The sequence below is a fragment of the Electrona antarctica genome, assembly GCF_951216825.1.
Source record: "Electrona antarctica genome assembly, contig: scaffold_25, whole genome shotgun sequence".
NCBI lineage: Eukaryota > Metazoa > Chordata > Actinopteri > Myctophiformes > Myctophidae > Electrona > Electrona antarctica.
This window is the reverse complement of record NW_027637034.1, coordinates 12,642,717-12,667,298: the sequence shown is the minus strand read 5'-3', so window position 1 is coordinate 12,667,298 and position 24,582 is coordinate 12,642,717. Positions and strand designations below refer to the sequence as shown.

The following is a 24,582-nucleotide window of genomic DNA, read 5'->3' as shown; positions in this document are numbered from 1 at the left end:
TTCATTGTTGTGACTTGTTGTGGACATTATCTGTTTATTCGGTTTTATCTTAAAGTCTCAGGGAATGTGCAATATTGTATGGCCATTAACATGTAGAAATTCTAGCATGATTTGCCATTTATTTTCCCTAAAATTAAGCTTCGAGTGTCATTATCTTTGATTCAGTGATTGTGTCACTTCAATAAAAAAATACTGGGTTAATTGTTACATAAAATTCTACTGTACTATACTGTACATTTTGCAATTAAAAGCAGGTCTGTCTGATCTACGGTTTCTAGTGTTGCACTGTTGACAGCTAAAACCACCCCATTCGACTGGTATCACCCCATATAATCGGCGAAATCATCCGTTCTCAGCACGTTTGAATGGGGCCAGAATGTCCATACTGGCATCCTCACTGTTCAGTATGTCATTATCTGCGATTGTAGCATTGTCATTATCACTGATGTCCTGACGGAGGGGCGCCGTGTCTGGTGGCCATGAGCTACGTGAGGCACCGCCGAGCGAGGCGCTAGCCGAGCGAGTCGCCGTGCCGAGCGTTGCGAAGGCCACCAGACCCGACTCAGCGCCGTTCGAGTTATGTCCTGATAGACAGAGAATAGTATATATTAGTAGCTCCTAGTTCCATCATGCACCAAAATGACACGTCCACCAGGGGGAAACCTTGACCAGGCTATGTGGTGAGGATGCCAGTATGGACATTTTGGCCCCATTCAAACGTGCTGATAACAGATGATTTGGCCGATTATATGGGGTGATACCAGTCGAATCGGCTGGCTAAAACATGGGGGTGGTTAAGGTGGTCATTGTGGGTGGAGTACCCATTGTCTTTCCCATTGACACACCAGCACTAGGTGTTGAAATGTTGTGAACATTCAAAGGGGATTTTCTCAGCTTTGGGTAAAACGGCACAATCATTTTAAAATGGTCATATCTCCTTCAAATATTTTCCAATTTCATTGAATGATACATCATATGAAAGCTTACATTCTGCACTTTAATAATCTGTAAAAAACTGAAAAATTACTCTGGTCGAGATGAGGGCATATTTGCCAGACCCCGTCACATTTAACTATGATTAAAAAAAGAAAAAAGGTTTTGGTGTTTTTTGAAAACCTTATGCCCATACCTAACACCATGCCAAATTTTAAAAAAGTAGTTACCAAGTGCATAATTGTTATGATTTTTTATGATGTTCGTTTTTCCAACAATTGTTGTACCGGGTATGTTATTTAGCACACCAAATGTAAAATCTCTTTTATCAATTATTTTGGTTTTTAACCATAACTATACCTATGTAATATTTGAGATAGTGCCAACAGACCACTAGGGGGCACGCCCAACTCGTTTGCACAGCATTTTTGAAAACCATATACCTATACATAACTTTGTTTAATTTATACACTTTCTTTTTCTTAATATTTTTATCCCACAACCCATTTTTTCACCCAGTGTCTATTATCTAATGTAATCCTGGGTGCTACTAACTTGACTCCGCCAGATGGTGGCAGTAGTGAGTTCCCTGCTCCCATCTGGTCTCTCTCGGGCAGACATGTACTCTGATCAAATGCTGATCAGAGCGATATGTGGCCGTATGCGGCCACTAGAGGCGAGATCAACGCGAGACTGGTGATGTATTGAAGCGTGCCACAGCGCAAATGTAAACACAACCTAACAGGATTATAACTCAAAATGATTATGGAGTTATCAGATTTGTCCCGCTGCTTCCGGTTCATCGTTTCTGCTTGAGAGAGACCAGATGCAGGTAGGAGGAGGGAACTTGTGAACTCAATACTACCTCAATCTGGCGGAGTCAGGTTAGGGTGCAGACTGAGCAGACTGACTTCATGCTTCCTACTATGCATGAGGAGTCAAAGCTGCTTCTTTTTCACCTGACAGGGGGGAGTTTCCCCGGCTGGACGTAGCGCTTGGAAGGAACATGTTATTCGGACTAGAGACTGACATTTTGTCGGGACTCCCGCGGGTCACGGGATTCCCGCAGGATTCACGCGGGATGGGATTAATATTTGTATTAATCCCGTGATCGGGACGGGACGGGAATGTAAATCAACAGGAGCGTGCAGGATCGTGAATGACATTTTCAACTGGTCGCGCTGCCAACCAAAAGAACAGAAGCGCCCATCTTTGTTGTAGTCATCTTTCAGTGAGCCAACACTCTTTTGACTTGCTGACGCAAGTCAAAAGAACTACATACCCCATCAGTGCTAATGCTTCCAGGCTCCGCTGAGTCCGCTCCAACCGGGAGAGGATGAAAACTTCCTTCATGCAATCCAGTGGACGTTTCATTTAATATGAAGACATCGCAGTGCGGCCTTGCATGATTCTGCATCGCGCCGGTGATGTGATATAATCGATTATTTATAGCCAGATCATCCTGATGCATTTGTTTCCCCTGGCAGTGGCAACTTGCAATTGTGATGCTACGTTAGCTACATGCTAACGCTGTTACTGTTGGCACTTGCTTGGCTCCCTGAACAGCTGTCTTAGGCTGAGCGAATGTTCAATACATCGTCTCCCTTCTTTCTCACAAACGAGTCCCATACACCAGTGGTTCCCAAACATTTTCATGTTAAGGACCCCTAAATCAACATTTATTAGCCCGCGGACCCCCATTTGAAAATATGCCAGGGACCCCCATAAGAGAAGATCTGTATTACGTTTATTACTGTGTGTAAAAAATATTTATATATGTTTTTATTGGCTATTATATATCTCAAAAATTGACAAAGCACTTGTCAACAGTCAGAACTGTTCTTGGTTTTGTTTTAATATTGATATGAATAGGATATACTGTATTTGGTAGTCAAAGTTAAATCCACCATTGCCCACTTTATTTTATTTTTTTGTATTGGTAGGCTATCTGTCTTGAGAAGCAGGAAGCGATAGATAGATACCGGTAGATAGATAGATGGATAGATATAGAATAACTTTTCCTAGAAAAAAAAAAAAACAGGAGCGGGATGGGAGCGGGAGTAATTTCGAGTGGGAGCGGGATGGGATCAGGAGTCATTCTACAGGAGTGGGACAGGATGGGATTTTGTTTTTTACTCTGGCCCAGGATTGGGACAGGACAGGATTTTTTCTGCAGGAGTGGGATGGGACAGGAGTGAAAATCCACTCCCGTGTCAGTCTCTAATTCGGACCAGTTCCTTTCCCCTCCATCAGCCGGGAGGTAGTTTTGAGACCAGGATTACTGCATGTTTTTTGTGATGGTACCTACTACCTACCCTAGGGGACACGGGGAGAACATGCAAACTCCACACAGAAAGGCTCTTTTGCCAACCCCGCTTCGGGTATGGGCACTGATGACGCGGAGGAGAGAAGATCCCCAGCGGGGATCGAATCCAGGCACCTTCTAGCTGTGAGGCGACAGCACTACTGACTGTGCCACCGTGCCCCCTCAATCTTACACTCTTCCATTTGGTTACCAACTTCCCATCATTTAGCTGCGGACCACCTGGAACCCCCTCAAGGACCACTGGTGGTCCCTGGACCACTGTTGGTCCCTGGACCACTGTTTCAGAACCACTGCCTTAAACAGATCTTAAAACAGATGTTAATAATGTGAGTAGACAAATGCTTGCTTTATGCAAATGTATGTTTATTATTATTGGAACCATGACAAATACTGTCCAGAATCCTCTCTCTCTCTCTCTCTCTCAGACACACTATAGAAGTAATTTGTTAGCATTAGCATGTTTTGTAGCATCAAGCATTCAGCATTCACAACTAACTGCTATCTTTGTCAACCAAAACTGTCTGAGATTTTGCTTTTGCCCAATGCCCACTTCAAAGAGCTTCTGAGCTCTTTGAATGAGAACGAGAAATGCACTCTGTCGAGCTGCCAACTTGCGCCATGCACACAAGTAGGCCATCATTAATTACCTACTTGTGCGCAAGCAGAGTGCGCAAGTACTGCAGACTTCTACAAAGTTACTCTGTTACGTCACCAACATTGAAAAATATCTTAATTACGTCACCATCAACAACCAATTAGGGACAACCGAGGACAGGCCTACATACCATACATGTATACGCTAGGGCATTAAGCAACTAGTCGACTAGTTTACTAGTCGACTAGTAAATCCACTAGTCGACCTTGATGGTACTAGTCGACTAGTTGATTTTTTACCGATTTTGTAGGCCTCAATATCAGGTAGATTATAGTTATAGTCACCAATGTACACAGTTTTTAAATGTACAAATATTATTTCCAAAAATAAATAAAAAAGAAAACGTTTTTTTTTTTTTTTTTTTTTTTTTAACATAAAAGGTGGTTTAACAACTAGTCGACTAGTAAACTAGGCAACTAGTCAACTAGTAAAAATGACTAGAAGTGAATGCCCTAGTATACGCAGCCGACCACAGTACTTGCGCGCTATGCTTGCGCAAGTAACGAGCGCAGCGGAGCGATTCAGCCTAACTGACGACTAGCGATCGAAACAAGCTCAGCTCTGACAGCAGGCTACCAGCAGGCAGGCTGACTGAGGAGTGTGAATGAGTGACAGAGAGGAGATGAGAGAGAGAGGCGGGCCTATTGGCCTGGGGAAAACTCACTGACTGCAACATGCATGTGTCTCTCAACTGCTCTCTCAAACTCCACTGTGCGTTAATCAGGCGTCAAAAAAATGAATTTGCGGTAATCGCGTTAACTTAGACAGGCGTACTGTAATTAGTGTGAATATGCAGGTACAATTACAGTGGACGTAACTCAGTTTAACTCTTTACAGATGAGAAGTTTTTTCTCTGGTGTGGACAAGCTGGTGTCTGTTCAGGTGTTCTGACTGTCTAAAACTCTTGTCACAGTGAGTACACTGGAAAGGTTTTTCTCCAGTGTGGACAAGCTGGTGTCTGTTTAGGTTTTGTGACAGACTGAAACTCTTGTCACAGTGAGTACACTGGAAACGTTTTTCTCCAGTGTGGACAAGTTGGTGTGTCTTCAGGTTTTGTGACTGACTGAAACTCTTGTCACAGTGTTTACACTGGAAAGGTTTTCCTCCAGTATGGACAAGCTGGTGTTTCTGCCAGTGACCTGTCCGTATGAATGTCTTGTCACAGTGAGTACACTGGAAAGGTTTTTCTCCAGTGTGGATACGCTGGTGTATGTTCCGGACACCTGACTGACTGAAACTCTTGTCACAGTGATTACACTGGAAAGGTTTTTCTCCTGTGTGGACAAGCTGGTGTCTGTTCAGGGTGCGTGACAGACTAAAGCTCTTGCCACAGTGAGTACACTGGAAAGGTTTTTCTCCTGTGTGGACAAGCTGGTGTCTGTTCAGGTTGCGTGACAGACTAAATCTCTTGCCACAGTGAGTACACTGGAAAGGTTTTTCTCCGGTGTGGACAAGCAGGTGGTTGTTCAGGGAGCGTGACAGACAAAATCTCTTGCCACAGTGAGTACACTGAAAAGGTTTTTCTCCAGTGTGGACAAGCAGGTGTATTTTCAGGTTCTGTAACTTCCTGAAACTCTTGTCACAGTGAGTACACTGGAAAGGTTTTTCTCCAGTGTGGACAAGCTGGTGTGTTTCCAGGTGACCTGGCCGACTGAAACACTTGTCACAGTAACTACACTGGAAAGGTTTTTCTCTGGTGTGGACAAGCTGGTGTCTGTCCAGGTTTTGTGACCGACTGAAGCTCTTGTCACAGTGACTACACTGGAAAGGTTTTTCTCCAGTGTGGACAAGCTGGTGGTCTGTGCCTCCTGGTTTCTGCCTGGTTACAGAGCCATTGTTTGGCTGACAGGCTGCTGCTGCGGTGATGTGTTCCCTCCACAGTGTTTGGCAGTAGACATCGTTGTGGCTCCTCTTGAAGTGTTTATTGAGGTAGCCCTGAGATGTGAAGGAATATGGACACTCAGAACAGGAGAAGACCTCAGTCTTGGGCAACATTCCTGAGAGAGAGAGAGAGAGAGAGAGAGAGAGAGAGAGAGAGAGATCAGTCAAAACTAGACATTTTATGTTCTAGAGTCTATAATCTATACCACCTCATCCCCAACCCAGATTAATGCACAGGCTTGCATATGGCTGCAGCACTTGGCCCGAAGTTACGGGTGGCCCGGGGCAAATTAACTATGTTTCCCTCCCCCCCATCTCGTGCCTGCCTCGTGCCTCTGTACCTGGCTCACCGACTGGTCTGTCTGAACTAAGGTATTGGATTATATACAGGGCGACAGACAGACATTGTAACCCAGAAGAGGAATACCACCGCGCCTCAGCCAGAACAAGGAAGCACCTTCAAATAAAAAAAGCTGGCGCGCACATGCCACATATAGGCTTTGGCCTGACAGTGTGCCGCGTGTTCGAGTCCCGTTCATGACGACCTTTGCTGCATGTCTCTCCCCTTCTCTCTCTCCCCCTCTTTCCTGTCCATCTTCACTTGATACTATCAATAAAGGCAGAAAAGACAATAAAACAAATAGTCAAGGTCGTCAAGGGTGATTGAGAACGTGCCGTGTAATTTTCTGTCTTGTAAATATAATTGTATTTTGAATAAAGCGCTCTGACTTAATACGTATAAGCTGTATCCATTTATTATGCCATTCTGCTTGTGTGCAGCTAAAGCTGTATCAATTAACCCAATAAAGGCCAGGAACGTGGGATTCCATTTTATTCTCCTTCCCCCGCCTGTGCCAGGACGTGAAATCACATCTTTCTTTAATGTAATTTAATCTGGTAATTAAACATATATTTACCGTTTTATTTTTTGCGGTCACACACGCACTTCTTACTTTTTTTTCTGCTCAAAATGAGCTAAAATCCAGTTTTGGGAAGGTTATTATAGTCTGTTCTTACATCGCACGGTCAAAAGCTCTGCCATTACTGTTCCAGCCACACTGTACACATTGGGCTGGGGGCATGCACTTTCTGGTTGCAGAGGATCTCTTCTTCTACTTTGGAATTTTGCGCATTTCACTGGCACTGGCCGCACGATGCTGCCTCTAGTGGTGGTATGGACTTAATTATACTGACAATTATACTTTGTTAGCAACGCACAGGGGCTGGACCTGGGGAGAGCAGGTGTAGACCTAGTGAGACGTAGGACGTAAGTCGGGACTTGATCACCCCGGCTGGGTCACCTGAGTGAAGGGTATGATGTTGGGAAACCCGAAACCCCGATGACCTTGGGATACATCACCGAGGATACGTCCCAGGTGCATCCATGTGATGTAATTTTGTTTTAGTTATTCTATTTATAGTGACTCATAGGAATAGACTACATGACAACCAGGAATAGTCTGGTGACCACCGGAGAGACGGGTGGCAGCCGGAATGTAGACGGCATCCGGCAGCAGTATGGGTTGGCGCCTCAGCATGTGTCTTCCGTGAGGAAGAAGCCCAACAAACCCACGGTGAGGCCTTTAGGAGGGCCATTCAAGCCGCAAGCGGAGCCTGCAGCACCATCATGGGCAAGGTGGAGCCAGCGGAACCGTTGCGGCTCGAGAATCCACCATTCCTGAATGAAGTCCCTGGTGCTGGGAGTCTGGTGCAACACACAGGGGCTGGACCTGGTGAGAGCAGGTGTGGACCTGGCGAGACGTAGGAGGGGCACGGACAGGAGTCAACCCACAGAGCCTAGTCTTTCCACGTGCCAGAATAGTGCCTCCCAGTCCCGGCAGAGTGGTTCAGGAGGAATGGATTGTGTGGCCCTGGTTTTTCCCCTAATGGGACTGATCGAGGGTAGCTACCGGGACATAAGTCGGGACTTGAAAACCCTGGCTGGGTCAAATGAGTGAGGGGTATGATGTTGGGAGACCCGAAACCCCGATGACCTTGGGATACATCACTGAGGATACGTCCCAGGTGCATCCATGCGATGTATTTTTGTTTTAGTTTTTAGTTAGCTGAGACATGGCCAAAGCATTTTCGGGGGTCCCCAGCCAAAAACGTTGAGAACCCCTGCGGTACAGTACAGTCTAATTTTGGTGGCAATATTGAAATGAATGGCCGCCATATTGGATTTTTGGTTGACTCGCTTTAAAAAGTTATTGCGATAACCCAGAGGATTGTTCATGCCAAATTTCACGCTTGTATCACCAAGTGAAAGATCGTTCCTATTATCTGCTGTACTACAGTTAGTTGAACCGATTCATAACCAACAAGTGTTGTGATCTCGTGTTGTGTTTATAGCTATCTAGCTATATATATCTCGTGTTGTGTTTGACTCCTCACTCATATGTGCACTTGCAGTTTGGGCAACTCGAAAACGAACTCCAACATTTTATTTACCTGCCATAGTGTCAACCCCTTACCCATGTTCCGGATCGGTGGTTAGACTGGCATTTTTGCCGATACCGATATGAACCGATATGACAAATAAGGGCTGATACTGATACTTTTCCGATACCGATACAGTATCGGGACATCTCTAATTGCAACATAACATAACTACAGTTAATGTGAGCACCACAACAATGTTAAATACTTCTGTAAGCAGCACATGCTTTTTTTGATGCATTTCATACATTACATATGGAGTACACAAGTAGGCGTGTGACATCATACCTACGCCAGGCGCTTAAAATGGCACCCCTCTTAAAATATGAACTATTTCTAACTGCCAGTGGCGTAATTGACGTAATGAATTAATTAATCCAAACCTCCCGTTTCCGTAATTGATGTAATTGTTTTATTACCTATAATCGGGTGATTCTTTTAAAATGTATTAGCATGTTTTAGCATTTTTTGCTAACGGCCGATCTCGTCCACCTAAAACCGGCCAAAATCCTTGCGTGCACGCTCGCGCACGCACGCTTGCGGTCTTTATGTGCATAGCTGCTCAAAATGCGATATTCGGGGCTTGATTAGAGCTTAATTTGACTTAGATAATGACAAAAACAATGATCGCACGGAATGTGGGACAGATCACTGTAACACACAGTGAAGAAAGCTAGTGGATGTTGACACCCGTTGAACCGGAAACGATTGACTGTCAGATTCGGAATTCGTTCAAAAACGGCATAATGGTGCCGCCACCATCAAGACTGGGTGTCTAATACTATATACTTGCCGCATTAAAATGAGATGTTTTCTATTTCCATTCAAATGATGAATTAAAATCATGAATAGAGCTGGCAGACGGCAAAATCCACTGTTAATTAGGGTGGCAATCAAGGGGTTAACACCCTGAGCGTCAAGGGCGGAGTTCTCCGTTCAATCAATTAGTAATGCCCAGCACTCAGGACGGAGATTGATCAAAAGGACGGAGATTATTGATATCAAAACCGATCGCATTGCTCCACAGGCTGGGAGCGCCTGTTGCACAACATTCAATGTTATTTTCTGGTGGGACGTCATCGACAATTTTAGCCATTTTACCCATTTTAGCAGACAAGATCGAAAATCTTGAAAAACGTGAATAACTCTTGATCTAAATCATTCCGTCCAATTCTAAGAAAATAGTATGTGTTAGACGGCCCATCGCGGTCCCGTTGCTAGTCACGTTAGAATTAATCATACCTCCCGTTGTTGTCGATCGCATCGAGAGTGTTTTGGCTACATCAAGCTACTTCAGCCACAACCGGGATAGCATCCGGTCCGTCGCTAAATGTGCTACGCTGCTATAAATCGCTGGGCGCTAAGATTTAATGGATTAAATAACCCCCGGGCGTTTGGGGTGTTAAAGGGTTAAAGTGAAGAAGAAATCGTATGTGTTTTGCATTTTAAATGTTAGTTACAGAGGGCAAGTATAATGTTTTAAGCCATATAAGTCTTATCAGCCAGGGTTCCGTTTAAGTCATTTTCAAAGCTGAGCACCCACTGCCTTAAACAAGGGCAGTTGTCCAGAAGAAGCGCACCCGTTTTTCTTTCTTTAGCTTTAGCAGATAGATGGGTAGCCTACCTTTGGCAGTGCTCTTGTTGTTCCACAGCTCGTCAAAGATGATTCCTAGTTCCTTCGCATACTCGTCCCCGTACCAGACCAGCAGTTCCTCTCCCCTGGCCACAGGGCGGAAGCAACGGTACAAGATATGTCCTCGATGCTGGAACGCCATCAGGTTCTGTTCCTTTTCATGACGAGCACAGTTCACATACCTCACACACACACACACGCACACACACACACACACACACACACACACTATAGTTAGTATTCTAGGATATTACTGATATTTGACAAGCCTCAGTGGCGTGCACAGATAGACACTAGGGGGTGCTAGAGCACCCCGTGCCCTTTTGGCAATGTGCCCTTTTGAAAAAAAAAAGAAAAAAAAAGAAAAACTTTTTTTTTCTTTTTCTTTTTTTGATTTTTCAAAAATAGCAGATCTACAAGCTCGTAGCGCGCCACTCGGTGGCGCGCTATGAGCTTGTAGATCTGCTATTTTTCAATAGCTAAAGCATAACATAATGCTAACACCAAAAGGGGTTCCCGCCCAAAATAGATCCACGCGCTGCACAAGGTGCCCTTTTTTTAACTTGAGCACCTGCCCCTCTAAATGTCTGTGCACGCCACTGACAAGCCTGTGTGCAGGGGTTAGGCAGAAACCTGTTGTTCCTGAGTGGAGGCAGTAGGTACAGTATGTCTTCATGTGGCTGGTACAAGCTCTACAAATATATGTAACTATAATCTAGATCACTGAATTTATAAAATTGATGATAAGCGGTGATCTACAAGAGTAAGAGTTTGCAACCAGATAATTATGTCCTATACCTCATCCAGTTGGACCAAGTCTCGTCCTTAGCGTCAATGTAGTCGTAACGGTTTCTCCCCCTGCGGATCTAAACACAAAGAAACATGATGTATACTGACATACCAGCTGAGTGAGAAAGTAGGCTCCTGACCAATGTTCCCTCTAATTTTGTTTCGGTCTGAGCAAACACTCCCGAGCAGACATCAGCAACTACTGAGCAAACATACGTCACCTTGACACCAACTATCCAGCCGTTAGATAATGCGAAGTGAGCGCCCCTCACTTCACACAGGTGTGATTTTTCCCTTTTTTTATGTATCTCTACTTGTTTTATTTGCATTCCAATGTTTTACCTTCTATTGTTAACATGATTGTTTTACCTTGTTGTACAGCACTTTGTAACATTGTTTTGAAAAGTGCTCTATAAATACAATTTACTTACTTACTTACTTTTTTCCAAATGGATTTTGGTATACGAGTGAATCAATGAATAGTTACATAAGGTTATGCACTACAAGTTACATTTTTATTTTATCAAGGTGGTAGTGACCCCCCAAAGTAATCATATTTGAACTGGGCACCCCCCACCCAGACAAGCAACAGAATGGTTCCACAGATAAATATTGTGAAAATAGCCAATCTACAAGCTCGTTGTGAACTTGTAGATCGGCTATTTTCACAATTGTTGCCTCTTTCTTTATTATTTAATAATCTGGCCAATGTGTGACCAGTTTGTATAGCATGGTTTGCGGATTACTTTTGATGCAGTAATGGTATTTTTCTTTTAGAGCCTTTGAGGTATTATAAAAGTCTTAAAAGTCCTTAAATTGTCACTTCACTGTCATCTGGGGTCCCCCCCACACCCCCAAATCATGTGGGGGGACCCACAGGTTGAGAACGACTGGTATATGAATACTCAATTGTGCTTTACATGGGGGGGGGGGGGGGGATGAGAAAACGTAAAAACTTTATTGGGACACACACACACACACTAAGACGAGTTTGTTGGTGTGTCTTTGAACTCCTAGTTTCTCAGATTGTCGAACGTCAGCAGCCCCTTATGGCCCCTACTACGCCAGCTATGGGCTATGTAGCTCTACATAGCGGGATTGATTGATTGAAAGATGTATTAACAGATTGGAGAATTACAGAGAGGTTCCATATGGGGCTAGACCGCTAGAGATTAACGTTAGCTTCCACATGTTTCATTCACAAGTACACCGGACTGGAGGCTTGTTGTGCTGTAGTGATAACCACGTTAGCTAACCAGCTAACGCGAAGCTAACGTTATTCCCCCTGTCGTTGTTGTTGCGCACAGCAGTGCTTTTATCCACACTTCCATCCGTTCGCCTTTTAAATCTAAATGTCCCATCAACGCGATCTTATCTGGTTCTTGGGGTTTGTTAACACTGACTGCGCTGCTGCCTGCTCCTGCTGCTGCTGCTGCTGTTACGTCTCCAGTCTCCACTCCACTCGCTGCGCAGTCACACACAGGAGGAGAGGAGACCATAGAGTAATAAAAGGAGGGGAGGAGACCTGTCTGTCGCCTCGCCTGTGTAATCTAAATAAAGTGTGGGCAAATGTCGACTCGGGATAGGATAGGTATTATACTGTAGTGTAGATCAGGGGTGGGCAACTTTGACGATGGAGAGGGCCACTATATTTCCACACTCACTCCCTAGGGCCATATATTACTGTCGTAGCAAAAATATGTAATAATTCAATAATATTTTTGCTATATTCGAATTTAAATCTTGATTTTTTGCCATCCTGAAAATTAAAATTTGTATGTCATTTCAAATGCCTTTAATTATACTTGTGTTGCGCAATGAGCTACTAATTTAGACTGAAGTAATTAAAGCGGGTCATGTTTGCATGTTGTGGAATTATAAACAGCTGATACCAATATTATATCAGTATTCTGACATTAACCTGAGGGGCACATTAAGTGAAGGTGGGGGCCGCATGTGGCCCCCGGGCCACCAGTTGCCCACCCTGGTGTAGATGATACTCGGGGGGGGGGGGGGGGGGGGGGGGGACAATGTTTTTTTACACCAGCGTTTGTGTCTGTGCACGACAGATTTCAGATGTGCGCGAGATAATTTGGCCATGTGCATGGGCGCGCACAGGCGCACCTTAGGGGGAACACTGCTCCCGACCTAAGGCCACTTAAGTATACGTTATGCTGACATAAAACCATCTGACTATATTAACCTAGGGGGCCAATATGGAATCCTCACGACAGAAATCCACACTCACAACGCACTGCAACGCGTTGTGAGCGTGTAGATCGGTTATTTTCAGCGAGTGTAACATCAGTCATCACACACACACTCACCACCCAGGAGTATCCACTCTTTTCAGCTTCCTCTTTGACAGTCTTCACTCCCTCATATGGACCAAAGTGAATTCCCACAGGAAGCTTAGAGTGTCCACAATAAAATACTCCAAGACCTGCACCTTGAATATTTGACTTTCTAATCTGAAAACACACACACACACACACACACACACACACACACACACACACACACACACACACACACACACACACACACACACACACACACACACACACACACACACACACACACACACACACACACACACACACACACACACACACACACACACACACACACACACAAGGGGGGGGGGGGCAGTGTCTTGAGTGTGGGCCTTAATTTCCGGGCCTGTTGAGAACTCTAGTTTTTGCCGGCTGCCAGGCGCGGCTGCACTAATAACTTTGAGGCAGGCCTGTCTACAGTTTAACACTAGCATGTCTAAGCAGTCAATTTGACCGATTTTGAAGTGGATTTTCTTTGCCCATGAAGTTCACATCTCCGTCCCGTTTATCAATCTCCGTCTGGGGCACTTGACCATGAACTTGAACTTGACGGTGATCTCCGTCCTGGGCCCCGGTGGTGTTAATGAACTATACATGTAATGATAGTATACTCTAATATACTTAGTGACACCAGCAAAGGTGTACTGTGCTATACTTTATTTGTAATTAAAATATATTTTTTCGGGGGGGAAAGTAGATTACAATATATTCAAAATATGTTTTAACATATCTTTAGCACAACTTTAGTGCAACTAAGTACAACTTAATTTTTTTGAAAATAATACATTTATATAATAAATGTACTATATTTTAGTACAATTATTTTTCACCTCGGGGGAGCTGCCTATGCCATAGAAGGCATAGGTGGACCCCAGGCTATGCCTGTATAGGCTGATATGTCTGAGCTAGCGGAGGCCTCAGGCCACCGTGTCACCGTGTGTGTGTGTGTGTTAAGGCTGTACCCTAGCCCCCTTTTTGAAACTAGCTCCTCGCCACTCGCCCTACACACTTCCACTCGGTTTGAGCATAGATATATAAATAATAGAGACGGCACCGGAATCCCACTCCCATCCACTTGCATTGCATTGCGTCTCGGTTATTTATATATCTATGCTCAAACCGAGTGGAAGTGTGTAGGGCGAGTGGCGAGGAGCTAGTTTAAAAAAGGGCCTAGGACTGTTTTTAGGACTCGAACTTCGGCAGGAATTTTCGAGCGAACCTTCGAACCATTCGTTTCTAATTAATTTTAAAAATAACCATCGAGCTCCGAACCTCGGCGGGGGGGAGCACATAACTTTGGGAAAGTGTCATAAATAAGAGCCACATGTAATGATTAGTCAACACTAGTTTTATTTCTAAGTCTACTTACAGGACATTAACATCACATTTGAGTTCCTTTTGAATGCCTGTCAGATTTCTCTACATAACTGTCTCAGCTTTGGTGCGCAAATGCGCATTGCATGCCTTTGATCTACGCGCAGAAAACATTTTGACGACGTATGCGCAGTTTGCGCACTGGCGCATCGGTTGTGTGCCCCCTGATTATTAATAACATCTAAACATGTAACATGTAAACACAACATGAACATAGTGCTCTTATTATGCATATCGCATTCTCGCAGAGAAATATTTCCGAGGGGAAAAGGGGTAAAAAACATTTGTTAAGACAAGACATTTGTTTCTTAACAAATTACTAAGATCTAATGAGAAAAAAACGGCTGCCTGGAGCAATTAAGCTCGCTTATAAAAAATGTCGGGTTTCGGGGTGTGTCGGTCTCACTTTGTCAATTATGTATCGGGCTTCGAGCCGGGCTGGGGCTGAACTTCTGTCGGACTGGGCTCAAAATGTTAGGCCTGATTAAAGCTCTAAATGACACAAACTTGTAGATCTGCTATTTTCAAATAACCTGGTCGCTTTTGAGCTTGTTTTTATAGACCTGGTTGCTACAATCTGCCAACACTGCAGCCGCTGTGAGACGTAAACAAGAACAGACACTAGTTGCTGACGGTGGTGGTGATAGGAGCCGTACATTTTGTTGTAAAAGCCTTAACTATTAAAACTATTTTCTGCAGCACGTATGCAAAGAATGCAAACAGTGGATGCCACCATCTTTGTTTATTATTGTTCAGGGGTGGCACATGCGTGTTAAGGCACAGGTCGGGATTTTGCGTCATCGGTTCAGGAAATATACGGATTTGGATGTCCACACAGTGGCGCAAGAGTTGCGTTTTCATATTTATCCACTCTGGGACCTTGTTGAAAAAATGAACGGATTCGTTCACCGTTTTAGTCGGCTTAGTATGGCTGAAACGGCAATTTGATTAAAAACTTCTGTTTGTCTGCTCGTCTCTGTCTGGACATAGTCTTAGACTGCATATAGTTCAGTGTTTCTAGTGAATGTGTGGTACGCCATACGGTATACCTCAAATTCAGGAGGCAGGGTCTTCCAGGCTCGGTCAGTCTCTCCAATTTCTACACCCGAGTGGTCCTCGATGAATTTAGGTGCTCCATGGACCTCACATTCCTCCTCAGGCTCAGACTGGTCAAAGACTGGACACAAGCACACACGCACACATGCACATAGCATAAGTCACATTTGTATGTTCGAAAGCGTACTCAATAGAATGTGGATGTGTGACCTCACCCTTCAGGCGTCTTACTGGTTGTATTAAATCATTTACCATATCACAACCATTTACCATATCACAAGCCACGTCCCCTTTGATGACAATACGTTGCCAGGCCCCATTAGCTCACTGGCACAGACTTCAGCACTTGTGCAGGACAACCGGGTTTGAATCCACGGTACAACAGGACAGTTACAGAGCAGCACATGTTTAACTAGCTGTAAATAAAACGGTACATACCAATTCTGTACAACTTTACTACGGGTTGCAGCGTTGTATCAAACAGACCATGTCCCTGGTCCATCTCCCGCTGTTCCTCTGACCGTGCTAACAATCTTTTGGAGGCCATCTCTCCTGATGGCGCAATACCTCTGTGGTGCTCTGTGGAAATCGCTGACAGAAAGGAATGTTTAATTATCATTCAGAAACCTGCATGATAACAGCATCCTGACATGCTGTGATGGGCAGGCACGCACACACGCACACACACACACTTACCCACCGATAGTGAGAGTGTTTCCACTTAAAGGAGAATTCCATGCTAGAAGGCTTTTTTACCTTTCTTTGTAGTCGTTATGTCCCCACCAAAGAGGTCCAGGTGTTTTTTTGTGCATACACTCCTTATTGGCTATTTCCCCTACCATAAGCCCTCAATGAATTGCATTGAATGGGAATTGAATGGGGCTATAGGGTGTTGTGCTAATTCGCTTATTTCTATCGAAATAAGTAGTAAAGTGTGCCGCTTGGGATATTATTTACATTATGAAGAGAGGATATATACAAAGAAATTATAATTTTGAGCGATGGAAATAAGGAAATTAGCACAACACCCCATAGCCCCATTCAATTCCCATTCAATTAAATTCAATTAGGGCTTATGTAGGGGAAATAGCCAATAAGGAGCTTTTGCACAAAATAACACCTGGACCTCTTTGGTGGGGACGTAACAACTACAAAGAAAGGTAAGAAAGCCTTTTAGTATGGAATTCTCCTTTAAGATGAATTGGTTCAGAACTAGGGATGCACGATTAATCGGTAGCATAATCGGAATTGGCCATATAAATGGTCTCAAAATAATACAGATTATTTAATCGGTTTTCACCAGCAAAAATGTAAACAATCATCAATGAGTCCAATATGAATCAAAAGTGTCTAGTACCTCTAGTCTAGAACAAAAGGCAAATCAAATATGATACAAAATCTTAAGTAAAAAGAAACTTAACACATCATTTGCTAACCACGTATCCGTACGTTATTAATTAATCAAACGTCCCGTGCGAATCACGTATCCATACGTTTTAATCACTTTTTTTATAGAATACTTTCATTCATCTTTTTACCCACCCGGACAATGAAGAACCATCCCCCTGTCATTGCTGCTTAGTCCCGCTCACGTGATCAGCCCCCTCCCCTCCTGAAAACAGGAGGTTGGGCCGCTTTACGTGTAGAAGCCAGGGTAAAATGGACGCGCCCATAATCTAGTCGGTGTGTGAATAGAAGAATCAAATTTCACCTAACCTCGCCTCACCAGGCTTTCCTCCACCTCGGACATTTCACCCAACACTATAATACTCGATTCCCCCCTCCCCTCCTGTTTCTCATGAGGAGGAGGATCTTGCGAGATGGGGGCTCTGTCTCTCGGGAAAAAAAACATGATGAACGGAACGCTGCCTAAACACATATGCACCGGATCGGCATTGCATAATGTCTGCAACACACATGGACAGATGCATGTTTCCTTCTTCATACTGTAGCGACCAAACGATCCCCGAGCCTACAATACTACGAACTAACAAACGAACCACGGTATCGAGGGGCCTCCATGACAACAGACAGTCTTCCGTTGGGCGATCACGTATCGCCATGCAGAGCCGTCATAATCGGAGATCGCTCGGACGTGTGATTGTAACGCTTTTTTATTCATTATAATTGTAGTGATAAGACCTCAATGAACGCGTCGGGGACGTAATCGACCCGGGTGTAATGTATAACGAACTTTTCCGCGTCCTAAACCGTGGTGTTGTGATCTGTGGAAGTAATTTTTTCCTTGTCGTCGACATCACAGCCGGGCTTAGCACCTCTCTGGACACTCCCGGTGAAGCTTTTTTCCATCGCTCCTACGGGGGAGCGATGACAAGCTGCATGCCCAGGCATGTTCCCCTATACTAGCTTGAAAAACAAAATCAGCTAATGATGACAACGCGTCTCACCGTTATACTATAGTTCTGAACCGAACGGTGGAATGGGACTTTTTATAGCCGTACGGATCAAGACCTTTGCTGCCCAATGTGCCCATGTTACTGCGATCAAGACAATGAAAGCAGATCTGTGAGATAGATTAGGCGAGGCGAGGCGATCATCATCATCATCCTCATCTAAGAAAGCAGAGTTATGAAGGTTTATAGTCAGACATTGACAGGCAGATATAAAAATAAACACAATAAATATGCTATACATCGAATGAAAGCCCTGAATGTGTACTTTTACGAGGAAAAGAGTAAACATTGATCCCATGTACAGTTTGTCATAAATTGGTTACTGGATGCACCTTGCGCCCACCAGATATAACTGCAGAGAAGACATGGACCCGAACTCAAGATTCACAAAATAAGGCCTATTGCGACATATAAATACTATATACCGTATGAAACAGAAGACTCTCTGCTTTCATAAGAAAAAAACTGTAGTAATAATAAAAATCACACCCCTGTGAAGTGAGTGGTGCAACTCTGTCCCATATTCTGTTCTCTGCTTATTCAATACAGCTCGCTATATACGGACTGAGGCAGAAAGTCATGTAAACCTTGCACCGCGCAACTGTATAGAACAGTTGCACCGCTCACTTCACAGGGGTGTGATTTGTATTATTACAGTAGAAGTTTACAGACCAAACTGTAAATAAAAGGTTTACATGACTTTCTGTCTCAGTCCGTATATAGCGAGCTGTAGTGAATAAGTACAGAACAGTTGCACCGCTCACTTCACAGGGGTGTGATTTTTATTATTACAGTAGAAGTTTACAGACCAAACTGTAAATAAAAGGTTTACATGACTTTCTGCCTCAGTCCGTATATAGCGAGCTGTATTGAATAAGCATAGAACAGAATATGGGACAGAGTTGCACCACTCACTTCACAGGGGTGTGATTTTTATTATTACTACAGTAGAAGTTTTTTTCTTATGAAAGCACAGAGTCTTCTGTTTCATACGGTATATAGTATGTATATGTCGCAATAGGCCTTATTTTGTGAATCTTGAGTTCGGGTCCATGTCTTCTCTGCAGTTATATCTGGTGGGCGCAAGGTGCATTCAGTAACCAATTTATGACAAACTGTACATGGGATCAATGTTTACTCTTTTCCTCGTAAAAGTACACATTCAGGGCTTTCATTCGGTGTATAGGATGTATAGCATATTTATTGTGTTTATTTTTATATCTGCCTGTCAATGTCTCTGACTTTAAACCATCCATAACTCTGCTCGCTGTTCAAGAGAACCACTTCCAGGCAAAGGCAGGTGTTGCAAAAAGGTCAATATCTCCAGAATGGAACATGGTAAAATCAAAATGTATTTTTTAAATTGAAGTGGACAAGTTCAGCTTTCTTTTGATCTATGCGTGTGATTCTCGCTATAAGAGAACATTTTGCTGTGGGCCCCCGAACAAGGCCTTCGTGCAATGTTAAACGGTAGCAACATCAGAATAGGCCTGGGTAGATTCTGTAGCAATCAAAGTGTTAAAAAATAAATAAATACTTTGTGTACTAAGTAGTCATTCAGTTGTGAAAACAGACACTTGGAAAAGAGTATAGGCTATGTATTGATTGATTGAATACTTCATTAACAGGCTTTGGGCCAAGCTAGGGGCTAGGCTCGTTTCCATTGTGGTCCTCTGTATAATATCGGAATCGGTCAGAATCGGTATCGACAGATATGACCCTGCAAATAGTCGGAGATCGGATATCGGTCATCATTTCATAATTGTGCACCCCTATTCAGAACCCTAAATGTTGGCTCAGAAGTGGAACCAAAACAATGGCTGTCTGTTCCGTGGAAACACCAATGGTACATACCTATCCTGCACAACCTTACTACGGGTTGCAGCGTTGCATCTGACCATGCCAAGTATCTTTTGGAGGCCATCTCTCCTGATGGCGTGATATCTCTGTGGTGCTCTGTGGAAATCACCAACAGAAAATAATGTTTAGTTATCATTCAGAAACCTGCATCCTGAGATGTGTCCATCATCACCATCGGACGCGCGCGCACACGCACACGCGCACGCGCACGCGCACACACACACGCGCACACACACACACACACACACACACGAGGGATGTAAAGCCCGTGTCATTTCAGAGTGTTTCCAGGATTAGCCTGATTATCAGACTGTAGCATTTCAAGGGGGAGGGGATTAGAATTTCCCTCAACCAGTAGCCATTGGTGTTGTTTTTCCCTTCTTCCTCTGTGTGTTGCGCTGCGTGATGACGCTGAAAACGGGACTCGGCGCTGATTGGTTGTTTGTTAGATCCACCCCCACCACCGATTCTCATTGGATAATACATTTTTGTACCGAAGAAATTATAGGTTCACAGTGCAACACCAGACCAAGAGACGCAGTCCACTCAGAGAGTGGGCGGGGTCTTTGGGCTGGATCCAGGCTACAGTTGGCTTGGATCTGGAACCAAAAAAAATGGCTGTCTGTTCCGTGAAAGCACCAAAGAAGGTTCCAATTAAGGCCCTCATGTATCAATGTAGTGTAAAATCTGCCTCAAATTCCGATCGTTGGTTTTGGAGTGCACTCACGTCGGCAATGGCATTCATGAAGTTATCCCAAACAGCTGATCCTTCCTTAATTTCGTTCCGAGCGTTTATAAATGTGACGACATGAAAAAATTGCGACATGAACAACTGCAATACAAAGTAAGGAAACCATAGATGATGGAAAGCCAACAGCCGCTTGCCTTGCTGCCCCCCCCCCACCCCCTCACACACACACGCATGCGCGCGCGCAACTTGCAAACCCAACTGGTGTGTCAACTGTGTTGTATCTTAAATAAATAAAGAACGAACACCTGCATGAATTACATTATAGCTGTAGGCCTACCCTACATTGTCTGTTTCCCTCTCGCCTCGCTTGTCTGGCTGTCATGTCCACACACGCACGCACCAAGGCTACATGGTTGCATCGCCATGAATGGAATACGTTTGTAGGCTATTATATAAAATTTTACCCAGTCGTGCGCAGTGCACATGAAAGCAGTCGTGTAGCCTAGATAGGCGAAGGCGATCCCAGTGCAAACTGCTCACTGCTGCAAGTGCTGTGGGTGAGTGATGCCTGCACCCACGTTAATGAGAGATAACCTGGCAAGGCAGTCATAAATAATCAACGTTTATGGAGTGATTGGTGAATGAATCAAACATATGGATGAAGGCTGGTGTGTGCTGGTATGTGCTGGTGTCGCCGTTTAAACGACGCCCGCCGCGGTCCCGTCCCATCTCGCATAAGCACTCAGCCTATCTGACCCAGATGACCAGATCTGCCTTTTATCTGAATGACTGTTAAAGCACTTATTTGAATGGGTGAATGATTAAGCCCCTTACACCTATAGGCCTATAGCCTACAATTGCAAATAGGCAAGCTATATGCTTGTCTTTGAATAAAGGTGTGCAGTCTATTTATGTCTAAATATTATTTTTGAGTGGTGCTCCTTACGGAGCTATGTGGGTGGGTGGCTGGCTGGGTGGGTGCGTCTGAGCACGAAAACAGCATGGTTGTTTTTCACCAACTGTGCGCAACCTAACACACACAAACACATTAACTGTATATATGGGGATTTTGGGTGTGCCAGTACAGTACAGTGACTGTACAGTACAGTAGAGGTTACAGTAGAGGGACCCTCACACGGTAACTCAATAATTTCTCAACTGTTTCGGATGTTTTCTTTTACATGTATACAGTTTTAAATTAAAATTTAGGAGTGAATACATATGTTTAGATGCCTGTGACAGCCTGTCAGCTGGTCAGACAATGCTGCTCCGCTTTTCTACGACAGAAAAACAGGTGAGGACAAAGCCCACGACAGCTCCCGACCTGACATGATATTTGGCCAAGAATCTAGAATGGAACCATTTCTAGAACCAAAGTTCTATTGGTGGAAACGGGGCCACAGAGATGTTGGTTGATTGAAGAGCTAATTAGTGGTTCCCAAAAATGTCCATGTCAACCTACATTAATGTGTATTTGGCCGCGGACCACATCTGAAAAGATGCTGTGCCAAAGACCCCATACGAAATTTGTGTTGTTACAAAGGACAACATTTTCAAAGAATGTCAAGATTTTCTTTTTTTAAGTAGCTAATCTATGTAGGGCAGTGGGGGGTCCACAGACCACACTTTGAGAAACCCCGCTTTAGACCACATACCACCATAACTCTAGGGCCGATCCGACCACGTGATGGGTAATTTTCAAATGATCGGAATCTGATCGGTAGCAAGAAAAACCTGATCGGGACATCATATCATGATATTAGACTGGATATTGTCTGTGATTTTTGATATTGTACTATGGCATAAGTGTTTTATCAAAATATAAATATCGGATCGGGAAAAAAATCGGTATCGGCAGATACTCAAAGTCAAATGATCGGAATCGGACCAGGAGCAAAACGTGATCGGGACATCCCTATTAACCCATTTTGGGGCGGGAACCCCTTTTGGTGTCAGCATTATGTTATGCTTTAGCTATTGAAAAATAGCAGATCTACAAGCTCATAGCGTGCCACCCAGTGGCACGCTACAAGCTTGTAGGTCTGCTATTTTTGAAAAATCGAAGAACGACTGACATAGAAACATAGCTTTTTCAGAAAACTGTCAGGATGTAGAAGACATTTTTAGAATTTGATCTCAGGTCAAAATGGGTTAACTATCCATCATATATCTGGGGACCCCCTGGGACCCACTCAAGGACCCCACTTTGACAGTGACAACAGGACAGTTACAGAGCAGCACATGTTTAACTAGCTGTAAATAAAACGGTACATACCTATCCTGTGCAACCTTACTACAGGTTGCAGCGTTGCATCAAACAGTCCATGTCCCTGGTCCATCTCCCTCCGTTCCTCTGACCGTGCTAAATATCTTTTGGTGGCGCGAGATCTCTGTGGTGCTCTGTGGAAATCACCAACAAAAAATAATGTTTAGTTATCATTCAGAAAACTTGCATGATAACAGCATGCTGTGATGTGTCCATCATCACCATCAGACATAGATGCACATGTAGCAGAGTGGCTCAGAGCCTCAGCCTGCTGGCCTCAAAAGTATGGATTTCCCCGATGAGGTCCCGATCACCGATCGTTTTTCTCATGATCGGCCGATACCAATATAGGTCCGATACCGATACCGATCTGGTGCGTAAGGGGAAAATTTGAATATTTCCAAAATGTCAAAACCCACGTCAAAACTGTCCCTGTGTGTGGGGAGGAAGGGGAGAATGTTTAGGCCTGTCACAAAGATGCAAAATGATATTATACTATATATCTGATTGACATTTATACGGTTTCTCTGGAGAGGGTAAATTGCCGATCACCGAACCGTTGGCCAATTATCGGAGCATCTCTACTCAGGCCATACATGTAGTAGTTAGTGATCTCCTCTGGCTTTTCAGACGTCATAGTGTTATTGTACCCATGCAACCAGCAGTGACAGTGGTACGGTTTCGCTTGTGTGTTTTGTGTGTTGTTTTACGTCTTTAATGTCCATGCTGACAACGGAGCCTGTGGTCTAAGTGGTGGTGCCGGCCTGTGGTCTAAGTGCACCGGTTTAGACAAACCTTCTGCCAACTTCCCCCCAGCGTGGCTCGTCTTTAGCCTAGGTCTGGGGGACACGGTCGCCGACAGGAGATACAGAGACCTGCTAACGGCTAACGGCTAGCCACTAAACTAGTCGGAGCTAGGCTAACAGAGGGAACTTTCCTCTTACAGAGCCTGAACTCTCTAGCTTAGAGCAGGAACACTCCGGTTGACCCATATGGATCTACTAGCTCTGCTCTCGACGTTGCTGGTGTTTCAGCTGACATGGAGCCTGGGACACTCACTGCTCGGACAGCTCGAACCCAATACACCACGGAGCAGCTACTGCTACTGCGCTGGCGCAACAAAGGAGCTACCCGCGGACCTGACTCGGCCGAATCCTGTGGAATTACTGACACCCTGCGACCCGTCCGGAGCCCGTTGGTCGGGAAAATGGGTCAGAAAGCGTGGGAGAAGAGGAGGCACTCGCCTAAGGAAGATACAGCCCCTTTCCCGCATTCCGCTTCCTTCCATCATCCTCTCCAACGCACAGTCCCTACGGAATAAATCCGATGAATTGCAGGCTCTAGTCCGTTGCAACCACGACTTCAGGAACTCTTGCATTCTAGCCTTCTAGCTAACCGAACGTGACTTCGATCTGGAGATTGATGGCTTTGGGTCACCCTTTCGTCTGGACCGGGACGCCTCAGTTACGGGCAAGTCAACTGGTGGGGGGGTATGCTTGTATGTTAACGAGCGTTGGTGTAGTGTTAAATCTGTCATTGTTAGGGAGAGTTTATGTACCCCTGACGTTGAGTTGCTCTCTGTCTCTCTGCGGCCAGCATATCTGCCGAGGGAGTTCCCACAGATATGTATTACAGTCGTTTATATACATCCAAAAGCTAATGAGGCTAGCGCCTGTGAGCAAATTCTCAGGGTTGTACAGAAACTACAACTAATCTCCCCCGGCGCACCAAATCTCATTCTTGGTGACATGAACCATGTGTCCTTGAAAAAGACTCTCAGAGACTTCCATCAATATGTAACATGTCCGACTAGGTCCAACAAAACCTTAGACACGTGTTTTGGTAATGTCAAAGACGCATACAAATCTGTACCCCTCCCGCCCCTGGGGGCCTCCGATCATAACTGTGTGCACCTTTTCCCTGTTTACC

General features: G+C 44.4%; 1 protein-coding gene across 1 annotated transcript in view; it reads right to left on the bottom strand.

The window, feature by feature from the left end:
- Window positions 1-3,626: 3,626 nt before the first annotated feature.
- The window catches only part of LOC306919436 (uncharacterized protein), a 35,004-nt gene continuing 14,048 nt past the window's right edge, over window positions 3,627-24,582 (bottom strand). The window contains exons 2-9 of the mRNA XM_079532220.1: window positions 22,663-22,787; window positions 19,691-19,792; window positions 15,861-16,013; window positions 15,416-15,543; window positions 12,984-13,127; window positions 10,666-10,733; window positions 9,859-10,049; window positions 3,627-5,911 (exon numbers count right to left, since the gene is read on the bottom strand). Of these exons, the coding sequence (XP_079388346.1) occupies window positions 4,746-5,911; window positions 9,859-10,049; window positions 10,666-10,733; window positions 12,984-13,127; window positions 15,416-15,543; window positions 15,861-16,013; window positions 19,691-19,792; window positions 22,663-22,726 (2,016 nt within the window). The 5' untranslated portion in view covers window positions 22,727-22,787 and the 3' untranslated portion in view covers window positions 3,627-4,745. The remainder of the gene's footprint in view (window positions 5,912-9,858; window positions 10,050-10,665; window positions 10,734-12,983; window positions 13,128-15,415; window positions 15,544-15,860; window positions 16,014-19,690; window positions 19,793-22,662; window positions 22,788-24,582) is intronic.